This window comes from Notolepis coatsorum (genome assembly GCF_963971535.1).
Source record: "Notolepis coatsorum genome assembly, chromosome: 10".
Taxonomy (NCBI): Eukaryota; Metazoa; Chordata; class Actinopteri; order Aulopiformes; family Paralepididae; genus Notolepis; species Notolepis coatsorum.
In genome coordinates, this window is record NC_140174.1 from 16,354,296 (window position 1) to 16,369,609 (window position 15,314).

General features: G+C 44.3%; 2 protein-coding genes across 3 annotated transcripts in view; one reads left to right on the forward strand and one right to left on the reverse strand.

Moving 5' to 3' along the window:
• Positions 1 to 6,506, reverse strand: part of kif22 (kinesin family member 22) — a 28,945-nt gene extending 22,439 nt beyond the window's left edge. The window contains exons 1-3 of the mRNA XM_084322544.1: positions 6,362 to 6,506; positions 5,587 to 5,786; positions 1,702 to 1,829 (exon numbers count right to left, since the gene is read on the reverse strand). Coding sequence (XP_084178670.1) covers positions 1,702 to 1,829; positions 5,587 to 5,780 — 322 coding nt within the window. The 5' untranslated portion in view covers positions 5,781 to 5,786; positions 6,362 to 6,506. The remainder of the gene's footprint in view (positions 1 to 1,701; positions 1,830 to 5,586; positions 5,787 to 6,361) is intronic.
• Positions 6,507 to 7,085: 579 nt separating this feature from the next.
• Positions 7,086 to 13,644, forward strand: pagr1 (PAXIP1 associated glutamate-rich protein 1). Of its 2 annotated transcripts, none has more exons than XM_084323825.1 (5): positions 7,086 to 7,149; positions 7,425 to 7,675; positions 8,953 to 9,292; positions 9,736 to 9,827; positions 12,536 to 13,644. In XM_084323825.1, the coding sequence occupies exons 2-5, from the start codon at positions 7,468 to 7,470 to the stop codon at positions 12,769 to 12,771; spliced, it is 876 nt and encodes a 291-aa protein (XP_084179951.1). In that variant the 5' UTR covers positions 7,086 to 7,149; positions 7,425 to 7,467; the 3' UTR covers positions 12,772 to 13,644. The 2 variants fall into 2 exon arrangements, with proteins under 2 accessions (XP_084179951.1, XP_084179952.1); XM_084323826.1 differs by having other exon boundaries at positions 7,425 to 7,636.
• The last annotated feature ends 1,670 nt before the right edge of the window (positions 13,645 to 15,314 follow it).

Sequence of the window (15,314 nt, forward strand, 5' to 3'; positions counted from 1 at the left end):
TAGTGGCTACAGCTTTATTTACTAAATTATGGAGGCTTTTTAATCGTCAAGGTAAGAGAGGATTTGTAAGGCGGCTAAGTGGCGCAGTGGGCAAGGCGCTCGCCACTAACACAGGAGATGCTGGGTCCGAGCCCAGCTCTCTGCGTTGCTACCAGCTTGGCTGGTCGTTCATACTAACACAATTGGCAGTGTTAGGGGTGGGAAAGCTGGTGGGTGGGGATTGGACGTTGTGGACAGCCGACTCCTACAGGTCGGTTGGTGCGCCTGTACAGCAGAATCAGGAATCATCGGGGGCAGCGTGAGCCTCCTACGTGTTACTCCTCGCCACTGAGAGATCGCGCTGTACAGGTGAAAAGATGCGACAGCTGCCTCCTCGTGTACCGGAGGGGACACGTGATGCAAGGCTTGGTCCTCACTGCAGCCGACCAGTGGGAGGCATAGTCTAGCAACGTTCGAGACAGGGGAGGGGAGAATTGAAGGGAGAATTGGCGAGGCAAAATTGGGATGGGAGAAAAATAGAAAAATAAGGAGAAAAAGTGAAAATAAAAATAAAAAAGAGGATTTGTCATAATCAACTGAAGGCGTATGCTATGGAACAATGTTCTTGGGTTTTCAGAAAAAGGCCAGCTATGTGACGCTAATCTCTAGTTAGTATCGATAATGCATCAGTGTAAGCACAGCAGACCGCTTCAGACAGAGAGCACAGCGCGTGTGTGAGCATGCGTGTGTGAGCATGCATGTGTGTGCGCCTCGTGTCATTGGTTCAGGAGAAGACACGCTTCGCTTGTAAAGATGGTGACGCAACGGGGGGCGTCTTCAGAATTGCGCACTCTGAAAGCTGGTATCAGAAAGTACCGTCTTCAGGCTGCCAGAACGCAGTTCCGTGTGGCAGAGCGATGCAAACGATCAAATACTTTGCCCATGGCCTTACTCGCTTCCCAGGAATTATCCCGGATCACTCTGAAATTAGGCCTAAAAAAATTGTTTGGTTCCGGTTGCCGACCGACCCTGCTGATTTAGGTGCGACCAAATTTATTTTATGAGTTAAAAAAAAATGTATTAAACATTTTTTTTAACAATAAAGATTCATACAAATCTTAGTCAAACCTTTAGTATTATGGATATTAAACATGCTGGCAGAGTACATGCATCCATGTTGTCGTGAACATTTTAATTAAATAAAGAAATTCCCTATCCATAGTCGCCGTGGGAAAAAATTTAATACATTCCCTACCTACCCATGGCCTTAACTGACAAACAAAAGGGAACCAAAAAAAGATTATTTTATGCCTTACTTATATTCACCACGGGATAACGCACGAACGTATGCATGGAAAATGTCTCTTTTTTGTATCTTGGACGGAAGAAAGTCACTGTCAAATGACCATAGTATTGTCCCCATAGCTATAGCTCTCCAAACAGTGACGCACCTGGCACGTTAGCTACAAGGCCAAGACTAATAGCTGCCGCTGAATGAGTTATGGACGGGTCGCCCTGAAAACCGCTCCCTCAGAGCTCATCTTTAAAAGGCAGCTAAAAACCCACTTCTACAGGCAGGCCTTTTATACACTCAGCCCTTTTCTCCCTGTTCAGGTCCGTTTTGTTCTTGTTTTAGTTTTTTTTTAGTTTAGCTATACAAATAAAGTTTAACTTAAAAAAAAAAGACTGGGGGGGGGGGGCAATATCTGCTCTCTGACTTACCAGCTCCAGTGGGTCCGTAGGCAAAGACACTGGCGTTCTGCCCCCTGAGGATGTGGGACACGATGGGCTTCACCGACAAGAGGAACACCTCTTTCTGTGTGGTCTCCTCATTGTGGTACATGTCAAAACTGAAACAATAACGCAGGTCCAGATCAACACCTTGACAGTTGACAGCATAAGAAATATCAGGTCACGAATGAAACGACACAGCACCACGTAGTTACTGTCATGAGGACATGACAGACAGTGAGAGTGAACAAGACATTTACTCTCATGACGACATGTAGACAGTGAGGTTAGACAAGACAGTTAAAAAAGGAACACGCCAACTTTTTGGGACATTTTCTTATTTGCCATCTACCCTGGAGTTAGACAAGCAGATACACTTTTCTTCTCTGTGCATGCATTAGGCTTAGGGAACAGCCGCACTGTTAGCCTAGCTTAGCGTCATTCACTGGAAGTAGGTGTACCAGTGTAGCCTAGTTCCCAACAGTCACGAAATACACTCCAAATACAACTCCAAGACGTTCCTGTAAACATATTGTGACTTGTGTATTTACCGAGAATACTTTTTTTTTAATTTCAGATAATGATTGAATAAGTGCATCGTTAGTCGATGGCGAAAGATTGGACTGGTTTCGGCTGTCCTAACTGTGGTGGGAAGTTCTTTCCACCATTGTGGGGTAAGGACCGAGAATGGGAGACTTCTCTTTGTTGACCCTCCCGGAGCTCGGATAGGTCTGAGGCGGCCAGAAGATGCAGAGCGCAGGGGTCTTGAGGTTGCGTAGTTAGAGACCATTGACTGGCACGATATGCCAGGTCGAGGGCCTTGAAGTGGATTTGTGCGGCAATAGGGAGCCAGTGCATGCATGCAAAGAGAAGAAAAGGGTATACATCTGCTTGTCCAACTCCAGGGCAAATAAGCTAATTAGTAATTTCCCAAAAGGTTGGCGTACGGTGTTCCTTTAAAGTAATGGCAGTGAGACAGGACAAGACATAGTTAATACAATGAGGCCATGTAGACAGTGATACTGAACAAGACAGTTAATGTAACGAGGACATGTAGACAGTGATACTAAACAAGACAGTTAATGTAACGAGGACATGTAGACAGTCAAGTCAAGTCAAGAGTTTTAATTGTCACGGCATACAAGTATACAATGAAATGCGGGTGGTCTTGCCCGCAACGATGTGCAATACAGTGGTACAACATATAATAGAATCCAATAAAAAACAACATTGTGCAATAAACAGGTAACATGGTGTGACATTTCGGTATCTGTACATAGTTATTTACAGAGCATATAGGACATGCTAGGTAGCTTTGAGACGGAACAAGACATAGTTAATGTAATGAGGACATGTAGACAGTGAGACTGAACAAGACATTGTTACTAGAGATGTTCCGATACCATTTTTTCCTTCCCGATCCAATTCCGATACCTAAGCTTTGGGTATCGGCCGATACCGATACTGATCCAATACCAGTGCATACATTAAAAAATATATATATAAATTATAAAATTTTATTTATTTTTTAATACAGCTACTGTTTTATATATACAGTTTTTTAGTAATAACTATAAAGTAATGGTATTTATTCAACAACAGGTGATTGTATAGATTAGTAATAGTATCAGTAATTGAAAACTATCTCAATGAGTTCACCCACGGAAAGGTTGTTGGCACATTAGTTCCACACAGACATTATTCGTTGCTGCACTTGCTTCCACAAGGCTCCGTTTAAGTAGCAGAGGCTGTGTTGTGATTTTTGCACAATAAATATTCAACATTCTCTTTTGAGACTCCGCCCCAGACTCTTATCATTTGGCACTAAAAGCTAAACATCGTCACCGATATGGCTGTCCGCAACATGTCATTAATTGTGTACGCGAGGTGGTCTATCAATGACGACGTTAATGTGAGCTAGGTTAGCTAGCATGAGCTACCGGTAGATGGAAAGACTAACGTTACTGGTGAAAATGTGAAATGAATACTACTTTGCCAACTTGCTGTACTTTGCTTGCAGGTCTGCAGCCATTATTGCTGGATTATGAATAGCCCCAACTTTAGCCAAGGTAACGTTAAAGCTAAAACGTTAACGTTAGTTAACGCTAGCATTCGGTTAGCTGTTCAATGCTAATAACACCACCAAGCGAACCCATCAGAGCTCCCTGTCAACACCGCTCTGTCGGGAGGATGGCATTTAAGAAAGTATCTGCTGTTAAAATGACAAACAGCATTGACACTTTAATTCACGGTTGGTTAAAAACACGTTTGTTTTATAATGCTCACTCAGCAGACCGCAGTGTTGTTGATAAATTATGTCATATGGTATCGGAGCGCAGAGTACTCGCCGATACCAGCATTTTTGGCAGTATCGGCGGCATTTCCGATACTGGTATCGGTATCGGAACAACTCTAATTGTTACTGTCATGAGGACATGTAGACAGTGAGACTGAACAAGACATTGTTACTGTCATGAGGACATGTAGACAGTGAGACTGAACAAGACATCGTTACTGTCATGAGGATATGTAGACAGTGAGAGTGAACAAGACATTGTTACTGTCATGAGGACATGTAGACAGTGAGACTGAACAAGACATTGTTACTGTCATGAGGACATGTAGACAGTGAGACTGAACAAGACATCGTTACTGTCATGAGGACATGTAGACAGTGAGACTGAACAAGACATTGTTACTGTCATGACATGTAGACAGTGAGGTTAGACAAGACATACCCATTTAGACCTAGAACGCCTGCTAATACATTATATAGCCTACATATATACACACAAATGTGTTTCCAGGTTTCAATGGGTTAATGGAATGAGGACATGCAGACAGTGAGGTTGGACAAGACTGTTAAGCAACACGCCAACTTTTGGGGAAATTAGCGCATTTTGCCATCTACCCTGGAGTTAGACAAGCAGATACATACCCTTTGTTTCTCTGTGCATGCATTGCATTGGGGCTTAGGGAACAGGAAGTAGGTGTGCCAGTGTAGCCTAGTTCCCAACAGTCACGAAATACACTCTAAAACTTTCCTGTAAACATGTTGTGACTTGTGCATTTACCATGTGGAGAATATATATATATATATTTTCATTTCAGATAATGATTGAAGAAGTGAGTCTTTAGTCGATGGCAAAAGATTGGACCAGTTTCGGCTGTCCTAACTGTGGTGGGAAGTTCGTTCCACCATTGTGGGGCAAGGACTGAGAATAGGAGACTTCTCTTTGATGACCCTCCCGGAGCTCGGATAGGTCTGAGGCGGCCAGAAGATGCAGAGCGTAGGGGTCTTGAGGATGTGTAGTTAGAGACCATTGACTGGCACGATATGCCAGAGAAGAAAAGGGTATACATCTGCTTGTCCAACTCCAGGGTAGATGGCAAATAAGCTAATTAGTAATTTCCCCAAAGGTTGGTGTGTTCCTTTAAAGTAATGAGGACAGTGAGGCGGGACAAGACATAGTTAATGTAACGAGGACATGTAGACAGTGAGACAAGACATAGTTAATGTAACGAGGACATGTAGAGAGTGAGACGGGACAAGACATAGTTAATGTAACGAGGACATGTAGACAGTGAGACAAGACATAGTTAATGTAACGAGGACATGTAGACAGTGAGACGGGACAAGACAGTTAATGTAACGAGGACATGTAGACAGTGAGACGGGACAAGACATAGTTAATGTAACGAGGACATGTAGACAGTGAGACGGGACAAGACATAGTTAATGTAACGAGGACATGTAGACAGTGAGACGGGACAAGACATAGTTAATGTAACGAGGACATGTAGACAGTGAGACGGGACAAGACATAGTTAATGTAACGAGGACATGTAGACAGTGAGACGGGACAAGACACTTACCGGTATTTGACTGTTTCGGTGGCGTTTCTCCAGTTGATAATCTCGAGGTTCTGAGAGTCCAGGCCTCGGACACACGGTCCCTCGCCCGGCTTCTCTGTGTTGTCCTCCATGTAGGGCCGCAGACGGACCGCCACCTGCACCCTGCTGGACGTCTTCTTGATGCCACCCTCTGTTGCGGCCACGCGTCGGGCCATGTCTGACTGATTGAACACTTTATTTAACAGATTGCAGAATGGGTACAATACAGTACGGCCCAATACACACAATTGTTAAGGGGATGATGCAGACCAGAGAAAGACGTCTGTCTTGTTTACATCAGGGTCCCCAATTTTCAATTCATAGTGACATTTATGACATACACAACTACACAAACAAACTAAACAGGTTCAAGTCTCAAACAGGCCCAGATAACAACATGAATGGCTAAGGTTAGCTTAGTTATCTCATTCTGATTAGCGTGAATGAATGAAAACTTTATTTAACAGATTGCAGAATGGGTACAATACAGTACGGCTCAATACACACAATTGTCAAGGGGGTGAGTCAGTAAGTTTCACCAAGTAAAGTTACTAGAAACTAGCTACATAGCTATTATTATCATTAACAAGTTGCAATGTCACACCATATGCATATACTAACAATCGTGTTTGAAATACAACAGTCATGTGTTAAGTTAACTTATATCGTCCCTAACGAGACGGCTAGCTGGTTGTTTTATGCTAATGTTAACTCTCACGTTACCTCCGTGCTTCAAAAGCGTTCCGGATAATCTTACCTCTTGATATGCGTGACGTCTCTCGATAACACTTATATTTTGGTGGAGTTGCCCTTCGCGGATTTCTTTTTATCAAAAAGGTGTTTAAAACATCGCAAAAGAACGACCTTTAGCAACAACAGCGACGAGGCCCTGCAGCAAACATTTTCAAATAAGGAGCATTCTAGCTGAAAACCAATATGAACCAATCAGGACTTGAGATTCGGCGCCAGCGAACCGTTTGACCTATGACGTCACAAAGCACTGTGCCCGCCCACCCACCGCTGTAACTTCCGGAGAGAATATCCAAAATGGCGCTATGTTGACGTCTGTGTATTGGAGTATTGTGGTTTATTTATGGTCAAAACAGTATCTAAAAACAAAAAAGCGTTAAAGACATCTTATCTCCCGAGAAACCATGTGGACTGCCATATTATTTCAATTGATTTGCAATATTTATTTTTAACAAATCTTATTTTGTATTGTATTTATATTTTTTTTTCTCTTTAATGGCTGCATTATGTATATTTTTACATTGTACAATTGTATTTCTGCTTGTGATTATTTTATTTATTTTTCCAACACTCCCTGTACTGTTATTTTATTGTAATAACTGTTGTTAATAAAGTAAAATACAATCTAAATCTTCACGGGGCGCTTTGATCACCAACAGCTGTTACTGTCCAGTAGATGGCGGTAATGCAACTGTTATGGATGCCAACCGCCGTGTAACCCCATAGAAGAAGACGATAGATCAACATTTGCAACAACATTGCCCTGCAAAACTTGGAACTGGACATTACATAAAGGTAACGTTTGGTCCTTGTCCTTGCATGTTTCATGCAATTAACTTTATAGCTAGATAGCTAGCAGTCAGGCCTAACAATTGGCTTACAGTTAACCTAACAACCCCTGATAATAACGTTAGATGATCTCACATGATGGTGGTTGCTAACCTGAACCAGACTAGCCGTGCCGAGAGGATTGCTCTCACGTAACATTGTTTTATTTACATCTGTCATCGTTGCAATAACATGTGTTTCCGATTATATAGATTCGTGATCTTAATGTGCTTTCTCGACAGACTTGTGGCTATAATAACAAGCTAGCCAACGCCAACGGGGAGGATGCAGGCTGAAGCCACCGACGCCTCGCTCAGGGAGGGCATCGAGGCGCTGGGGGTGAGAGACGCAGCCAGGGCTCCAGGCAGCAAGGAGGAGGAGGAGGTCAGAGAGCTAAAGGACACGGGCATGGCGACTGTGGCACAAGAGGAGACGACCTCCAAGGAGGGGAAAGGTGACAACCTCCTCCAATGTACAGTTTCTACGTCAAAATGTATATACTTTCTTTTCTGGACTCTTTGTATCACAAACAGTACTGTATTTGCAAATCTGGTATGTCATAAATGTATAGATGTAGCAGTACTGTCTATCTGTATGTCATATATGTTATGATGAAGATGAATTGAAAATGGGGGACCCTGATGTAAACAAGACGAAAGTCTTTCTCTGGTCTGCATCCCCTTAACAATTGTATGTATTGAGCTGTGTCGTGGATTTCGACTGGTCCTAGAGTGCTTAAGGCATACAGAATAGACACAGGATATGCCTGATGAGCGTGTGTAAATGTACAGACCACAACAGGTTCTCAACGGGCATTAAGGCAGTCTGTAACAAGATCACAATGAAAGTCAGATAGTCAGAAATGGAGCCAGGAGGGAAAGGTTCTGAATACGTACTCACGTTGGTTTATTTGAACAAAAAAAGGTTTACATTCCATGGAAGGTCTATCGGTTTGGCAGAGTCGTATATCAAGGAAAATATTTCAGGTCTGCCAGAGCGAAAAGGGAGAAAAGCATAGTGTGTTTTCCGTTATTATAAGCATAGCGAATCGAGACGTATTATTGGTGCGTTTTAGTTTCTGGGAGGATTATTTCTGATTGGGTCAAGATTTATATGGGCATCGGAAGACGGCAAGAGGTGTAAATGGGCCCCCTCGCAGACGCTGACCTTGACTGTATCAGCCTTATCAAGCTCGATGAATGGGTGTAGTGTTTTAACAGGAAGCCTCAAGCCTGACTTCACAAAGAGAGAATGTGAAATTACACTCACATTTGGGAAGCCTGACTTCACAAAGAGAGAATGTGAAATTACACTCACAGCTGTACTGTACTGTACCCATTCTGCAATCTGTTAATAAAGTTTTCAATCAATCAATCAACATTTGACACGGCTTAGTCCTTAGTTCACTATGAATTGAAAATGTGGGACCCTGATGTAAACAAGACAAACGTCTTTCTCTGGTCTGCATCCCCTTAACAATTGTGTGTATTGAGCCGTACTGTATTAATTTGTACCCATTCTGCAATCTGTTAAATAAAGTTTTCATTCATTCATTCATTCAGTTAGATTGTTACACAACAGGCAAGTTGTGTCATCATGAAGGGGTAATGTACCTGCCAGCAAGGATAGTTTGAGGAACATCTGGTAGACGGGAAGTTGCCATCATGTAATCTGTGTCAAGAGACATTTCTGATGTTGCTCAAAAAGCTGCCAGGTTTATCACAGCCCTACCTGGAACTGAGACTGTTGTGTTTGTCTTTCGTTTCACAGACGGAGACAGAGACGGTATGGGGGGAGACAAGCACAAGGAGGACATTCAAGCGGAGAGGGAGACGGGTGGCAGGGGGAAAGGACAGCGGGTTGAGGGACATGACGGCGAATGGGACATTGCGTACAGCGACGAGGAACTCGAGGACCCCAAAAATTGGATGCCGCCCCCTGCTGAGATCAAAAGACTGTATGAGCTCCTGGCTAAAGGGGAGATGCTGGAGCTGGAGTTTGTGCCTCTTCCCAGGAGGCCCCCCACCCCAGAGCGCACGCCCTCCCCCGAGAGGGACGACGAGGAGGACACCGAGAGAGACGGGGAGAGGGAGGAGAAGAGCGAGCGCAAGTCAGTATCCTGTCTTCTTCTCAATAGTTTCATGTCGTGATTGTGGACTGGTAGTGGATTAGAGAAGGTTATTGGTAGTGGATTAGAGAAGGTTATTGGTAGTGGATTAGAGAAGGTTATTGGTAGGGGTTAGAAGGTTATTGATGGGGATTAAAAGGTTATTATAGGGGTTAGAGTTGGAAGGTTATTGGTAGGGGTTAGAAGGTTATTGGTAGGGGTTCGAGTTAGACGGTTATTGGTAGGGGTTATAAGGTTATTGGTAGGCCAGGGGTTAGGGTTATAAGGTTATTGGTAGGCCAGGGGTTAGGGTTAGAAGGTTATTGGTAGGGGTTAGAATGTTATTGGTAGGGGTTAGAATGTTATTGGAAAGAGGTTCTTCTTCATGAGCTTGAAAGAGGTTCTTCTTCGTGAGTACATTAATTAATTTATCTCTTTTCTCTCAGGCCTCCTCCAACTCCAACAGAATTTGACTTTGATGAGGAACAGATGCAAACGACTCCCAAAAATGCCTACATCAACAGACGGAGAGCCCCAGGTATGACCTCAATAACCTTCATCAACAGGCAGAGAGCCCCAGGTATGACCTCAATAACCTTCATCAACAGGCAGAGAGCCCCAGGTATGACCTCAATAACCTTCATCAACAGGCAGAGAGCCCCAGGTATGACCTCAATAACCTTCATCAACAGGCGGAGAGCTCCAGGTATGACCTCAATAACCTTCATCAACAGGCAGAGAGCTCCAGGTATGACCTCAATAACCTTCATCAACAGGCAGAGAGCTCCAGGTATGACCTCAATAACCTTCATCAACAGGCAGAGAGCCCCAGGTATGACCTCAATAACCTTCAACAGGCAGAGAGCCCCAGGTATGACCTCAATAACCTTCATCAACAGGCAGAGCCCCAGGTATGACCTCAATAACCTTCATCAACAGGCAGAGAGCCCCAGGTATGACCTCAATAACCTTCATCAACAGGCAGAGAGCCCCAGGTATGACCTCAATAACCTTCATCAACAGACGGAGAGCCCCAGGTATGACCTCAATAACCTTCATCAACAGGCAGAGAGCCCCAGGTATGACCTCAATAACCTTCATCAACAGGCGGAGAGCTCCAGGTATGACCTCAATAACCTTCATCAACAGGCGGAGAGCCCCAGGTATGACCTCAATAACCTTCATCAACAGGCGGAGAGCTCCAGGTATGACCTCAATAACCTTCATCAACAGGCAGAGAGCTCCAGGTATGACCTCAATAACCTTCATCAACAGGCAGAGAGCTCCAGGTATGACCTCAATAACCTTCATCAACAGGCAGAGAGCCCCAGGTATGACCTCAATAACCTTCATCAACAGGCAGAGAGCCCCAGGTATGACCTCAATAACCTTCATCAACAGGCAGAGCCCCAGGTATGACCTCAATAACCTTCATCAACAGGCAGAGAGCCCCAGGTATGACCTCAATAACCTTCATCAACAGGCGGAGAGCTCCAGGTATGACCTCAATAACCTTCATCAACAGGCAGAGAGCCCCAGGTATGACCTCAATAACCCCACAGGACATGGTTACATTTCGTTAGCCTCATACGATAATTGCCTAAGTAATTTCTTTGCCAAATTGAGATTTCTGCTTAACTGTACTCTCCTCACACTGCTGCATTGCCCTGGCTTAGTGCCTATGTCCTCAGCCAATCAGAACGCTTGTTACTTAAAAAAATCCCCATCTGCCTAACTCACTCGTGTGACTTGTGCATTTTAACGTTACATAAACAGATGGCGATCGCATGACTTGGGCAAGTATAACAACTGCCTAGTGTATGACATGTATGTACGTAAGAGGAAAAATACGACATATTTTGTTTAAAAGTCACCTTATTTTGTTACGCAATGGTTGTTGTGTTTTTGTATTTTTGCAAACTTGTTGATACACCTTGTGGAACTTATTTTCAAAATATAAATTAAAAACTCTTACACATTTGCTGGAAACTTAGTTTTTTCTTCTTTTCCAAAAATCTTGAAAAATTACTTAGGCAATTATCGTATGAGGCTAATGCATACTCATTTCCTCTGTGCGTTCAGTAGAAAGCTATCCAGCTGCAAGCTAGCATAGCTGGTCCGTATCCACTTCCATTAATTTGTGCTGACCTAGGCTAGCTTGCAGTCAGATAGCTTTCTACCGAACGCACAGGAAGGAAACTGGTATCTACCTTCTCGTCTGACTCTCGAGAAGATGGTAAAGCCCATTCCCACAATGTTGGCGTGTTCCTTCAACATCTAAACAAAACATTGGACACTGATCCTCACCTTATCCTGACTAAAGACTGTGGATGTGAGACGGTCATTGTCGTAGTCATCTGGGAGGACTCTGGTGACCTCTCAGCCTTTTCAAGAGCCTCACAAATAATCATATAATAATACACTTTATTTGTATAGCACCTTTCATACAAGAATTGCAGCTCAAAGTGCTTCACAGCAGTAAATTAACTCTGCTACAGCTGCAGGTACATTAACTCTGCTACAGCTGCAGGTAAATTAACCCTCTCTGCTACAGCTGCAGGTAAATTAACTCTCTGCTACAGCTGCAGGTAAATTAACTCTCTGCTACAGCTGCAGGTAAATTAACCCTCTCTGCTACAGCTGCAGGTAAATTAACCCTCTCTGCTACAGCTGCAGGTAAATTAACTCTCTGCTACAGCTGCAGGTAAATTAACCCTCTGCTACAGCTGCAGGTAAATTAACTCTCTGCTACAGATGCAGGTAAATTAACTCTGCTACAGCTGCAGGTAAATTAACTCTCTGCTACAGCTGCAGGTAAATTAACCCTCTCTGCTACAGATGCAGGTAAATTAACCCTCTGCTACAGCTGCAGGTAAATTAACCCTCTGCTACAGCTGCAGGTAAATTAACCCTCTCTGCTACAACTGGAGGTAAATTAACCCTCTCTACTACAACTGGAGGTAAATTAACCCTCTCTGCTACAACTGCAGGTAAATTAACCCTCTCTGCTACAGCTGCAGGTAAATTAACTCTCTGCTACAGATGCAGGTAAATTAACCCTCTCTGCTACAGATGCAGGTAAATTAACTCTCTGCTACAGCTGCAGGTAAATTAACCCTCTCTGCTACAGATGCAGGTAAATTAACCCTCTGCTACAGCTGCAGGTAAATTAACCCTCTGCTACAGCTGCAGGTAAATTAACCCTCTCTACTACAACTGGAGGTAAATTAACCCTCTCTGTTGCAGGATCTTCAGCCAGGTCCTCCGTGAAGCGGGAGGCTCGTCTGGACAAGGTGCTGTCCGACATGAAGCGCCACCGGAGGATGGAGGAGGCCATCCTGCGGACGGGGCGCGACCTCTTCAAGAGCGAGAAGAAGGTGGAGGAGGCCCTCTCCCCGAACAGCCAGAAGGAGCGCGAGAAGGAGAGGGAGCGGGACAGCAACCCCAGCACCATCTTCTCGCCCAGGCAGCGGCGGTACTGACAGCGCCATCTTCTCGCCCAGGCAGCGGCGCTACTGACGAGACAGCAACCCCAGCACCATCTTCTCGCCCAGGCAGCGGCGGTACTGACGAGACAGCAACCCCAGCGCCATCTTCTCGCCCAGGCAGCGGTGGTACTGACGAGACAGCAACCCCAGCACCATCTTCTCGCCCAGGCAGCGGCGCTACTGACGAGACAGCAACCCCAGCGCCATCTTCTCGCCCAGGCCGCAGCGCTACTGACGAGACAGCAACCCCAGCGCCATCTTCTCGCCCAGGCCGCAGCGCTACTGACGAGACAGCAACCCCAGCGCCATCTTCTTGCCCAGGCAGCAGCGGTACTGACGAGACAGCAACCCCAGCGCCATCTTCTCGCCCAGGCAGCGGCGCTACTGACGAGACGGCAACCCCAGCGCCATCTTCTCGCCCAGGCCGCAGCGCTACTGACGAGACAGCAACCCCAGTGCCATCTTCTCGCCCAGGCCGCAGCGCTACTGACGAGACGGCAACCCCAGCACCATCTTCTCGCCCAGGCAGCGGCGGTACTGACGAGACGGCAACCCCAGCACCATCTTCTCGCCCAGGCCGCAGCGCTACTGACGAGACGGCAACCCCAGCACCATCTTCTCGCCCAGGCAGCAGCGGCGGTACTGACGAGACAGCAACCCCAGCACCATCTTCTCGCCCAGGCAGCGGCCGTACTGACGATGAGGACCACTTCACTCGGAGGGAGGCGAGGCCAAGAGAGCAAAACCGGGGCTCTTTCTCAAAACTTGAATTTTATGTGTGACGCGATGGGACTTTTGTATGTTTTCTACTGGTGTTTTTATTTTTTTGTATGACTGTAATAAACGCTTTGCTCTCGGTGAACGTGATTGAACTGTTCTGCTGTGTTGGAGATTAGATTAAAATGTATTGTCATACAGCACAAGTACAGTACAACGAAAAGGCATCCAACCAGTAAGTGTAATAGTAATATGTACAGGTGATTAAACTGGATATAAAACATATAAATTAGTACTACTCTCAGTAATAGTCCTAATCAGATGTATGTACAGAGTTGTACAGTGATACAGGTATAAATACACTATGGTAGTAAGTCATAGTAAGCGTCTTACTAGTAAGAGTAGCTAAGGAATATACAGATGTATAGTATCTAATCTATAGATATGTAAAAAGGAGGATTATATGCAGGTATGTACAGACATGTGGATATATATATGTAACGGATGGTGCCGCGAAGCGCAGTCACAAAGGACTTCAGATGTTGTGAAGTGACGAGTAGCGGTGCTATGGGTTAAACTCACTCACCCTTAAAAAAGACCGACACGTTACAAAGCAGTGAATTCACTTCTTGGTATAGCGGTCTGCTGTTGACCACGGGTTCGAAACTCCCTCGGGACATCGAAGTTTAAGGTGACGATGTCACAACCGTTACATATATACGGTAAGAATAAATCTATTTATAAAGCATTATTGTACATGCTATCATACAGTTATACAGGCAGTCATATCACTTTGAAGCTACAGTACCAGAACAGGTACGTTGTTTTACGATGGAAGGACCGGGCGGTTTTGTGTCGTACTGGTGATCATTGCCAAATTCCACCCCACTCCAACCTCATTCAATTGTTGTGCTGAATATTTAGGGATCTTTAACAACTAGTACTATTAAGAATCCATGGCGCCTCAAAATGATTTAATTTATGACACGCGATAGAATAATTCTATGAATTACATATATAATAAATGTTTTGTAAACTAATTGTAGGCTCTGTAAATGTAAAGGCCACCAGAAATTGGAGTCCACCTTTTTTGGCCTGAGATGGTGGCGTGGTTCTCCCTCCTCTACCTCTGGAACACATGAATAACCTGCACACGCTGCACTGAAGAAAGAACCATATGAACCCGTTTAGAAATTAACTGGACAGCCCGTGTATTTGCGGTTGTGAAGTTAATCTAAATATATATATCAAAATAAACGACTCAACCTCTACTGTTTAACTATGAATGAACACAACACTCTAACTCACCATCTTTAGATAATAAAGTACTCAACCTCTACTGTCTTTAACTATGAATGAACACAACACTCTTAACGTAACCATATTTAAATAAGTTTGAAAACATTGTTCCTCTGAAAACTTAAACAGTTATATGTTTTTTTGTCTGTGGTACTGTCAGTCAGTCCACCTCCAGATTCACTGATATGGAAATTACTAACACATCTAATATCTAACATCTGTGATATATTCCCTTGACATCCGCACTTCATGTGATACATTCCCTTGACATCCCCACTTCATGTGATATATTCCCTTGACATCCCCACTTCATGTGTGATATATTCCCTTGACATCCCCACTTCATATATATATATTCCCTTGACATCCCCACTTCATGTGATATATTCCCTTGACATCCCCACTTCTTCATGTATATATTCCCTTGACATCCCCACTTCTTCATGATATATATTCCCTTGACATCCCCACTTCATGATATATATTCCCTTGACATCCCCACTTCTTCATATATATTCCCT